At 40.9% G+C, this 1,410-nt stretch overlaps 1 protein-coding gene across 1 annotated transcript in view; it reads right to left on the minus strand.

Moving 5' to 3' along the window:
• The window catches only part of LOC116698585 (fibroblast growth factor 20), a 3,255-nt gene that overhangs the window by 931 nt on the left and 914 nt on the right, over positions 1 to 1,410 (minus strand). Inside the window, exons 2-3 of the mRNA XM_032530565.1 lie at positions 496 to 599; positions 1 to 328 (exon numbers count right to left, since the gene is read on the minus strand). The exon at positions 1 to 328 is cut by the window's left edge and continues 931 nt beyond it. Of these exons, the coding sequence (XP_032386456.1) occupies positions 83 to 328; positions 496 to 599 (350 nt within the window). The 3' untranslated portion in view covers positions 1 to 82. The remainder of the gene's footprint in view (positions 329 to 495; positions 600 to 1,410) is intronic.

Raw genomic sequence — 1,410 nt, forward strand, 5'->3', positions numbered from 1 at the left:
CAACAAGAGCTTCCATCCCTCAAGAAGGTGCATTTGGGTTGCTTTTCAGGTCAGACATGGTCGTGGTAACGTCCCTTCAGTCTCAGCTCTGGCCCAGTATGTCCCTGTAGAGCTCTGGTACTCTATCTGGGTCTACAGGCCTCGGTAAGAAGTGAGTGAACCTCTGATGTCGCCTCGACCTTGTTCCATCACGGGATGTCCCATCTTTGTTCAGGGCAACAAAGTAATATGCACCTCTTTCTCCATGCCGGTAAATGTTGGATGAGTAGGTGTTGTACCAGTTTTCTTCAAATTGCTCCCTAAAAACAGATTCTGCCGACAGCTTTCCCTACAGAAAAAAAGACAAGCAGAGGAAAAGATTATTGTAATGATGCAAAATGTTCCACTTGCTGGCCGTGGGTTACTAATCAAAAGTGTTGAGAATTGGTAGGTTTAAATGCGTCTGTTTGCAGATGGATGTGTGTTCAGTGTGTACTCAATAGAATGCACACTCACCGATCCGTAGAGTTCTCCCTTGCTGTTCATGGCGAGGTAGAGGCCACTGTCCACCCCTCTGATGCTAACCAGTCCCACAGCTAGACTGATGAACTCCAAAATACCTGCACACACATTAAATTCACTTGTCAGACACTTCTGTTCAAAATGACTTGCAATAAGTACATTCATTCTCATTAACACATCTGATAACACACAGAAACATGATTTTAAACATATCTCAATGGAATCAATATGACATCAGTCCTGCTAAGGTTTGTTCCTCCACTGCTGCTTCCACGTTGCTTGTACAATATCCGAAAAGATCATGTATTTGTGAGATAATTTAGATCCATAATTCAAATGGAAAATATCTGAAAAAGTGTTGACTGCGAATAAAATTGACCGGCACCAAAATGTACAGTAAAGAACCCTATGTACATATATCCACATCACCTGACTCTAACAAGCAAGGCTGGATGTCTGAAATGGCCTTTGGCATGAGGTTACACCCAGGTCTCAAATGGAATAAATCAAGTGCCAGAAGTGTTACAGCCTGCAGCAGTAAAAGAAATCTCTTAGAGGTCTACTTTTGATCTGCCATAAGGTGTAGCTGTGTATCTTGATAAGTGAAGATAAGCTGGTAAAAATAAAGAAAATCTTTCAATCTAATCCTAAAAAGGAAATTGTAGTAAAAATGTGCAAACATGAAGTATTTAAATTGGAATACAATGCTCCATCTAAGCTTTGTTTAGTGTAGCAGCAGCTGCCCTCACAGTGGGCTACTTCATGTAGAGTAGTGTAGGCCACTATAGCATTTGGGTAACCTGAAGTTGTGTTTTTACGATCATGTCATATTAATAGTTTTCACTTAACAATCATTAACACTTAACTTTTTCCTGTTTTCAACCCATCTGTGTGTGTGTGTGTGTGTGT

Source organism: Etheostoma spectabile, chromosome 2 (assembly GCF_008692095.1).
Source record: "Etheostoma spectabile isolate EspeVRDwgs_2016 chromosome 2, UIUC_Espe_1.0, whole genome shotgun sequence".
Lineage (NCBI taxonomy): Eukaryota > Metazoa > Chordata > Actinopteri > Perciformes > Percidae > Etheostoma > Etheostoma spectabile.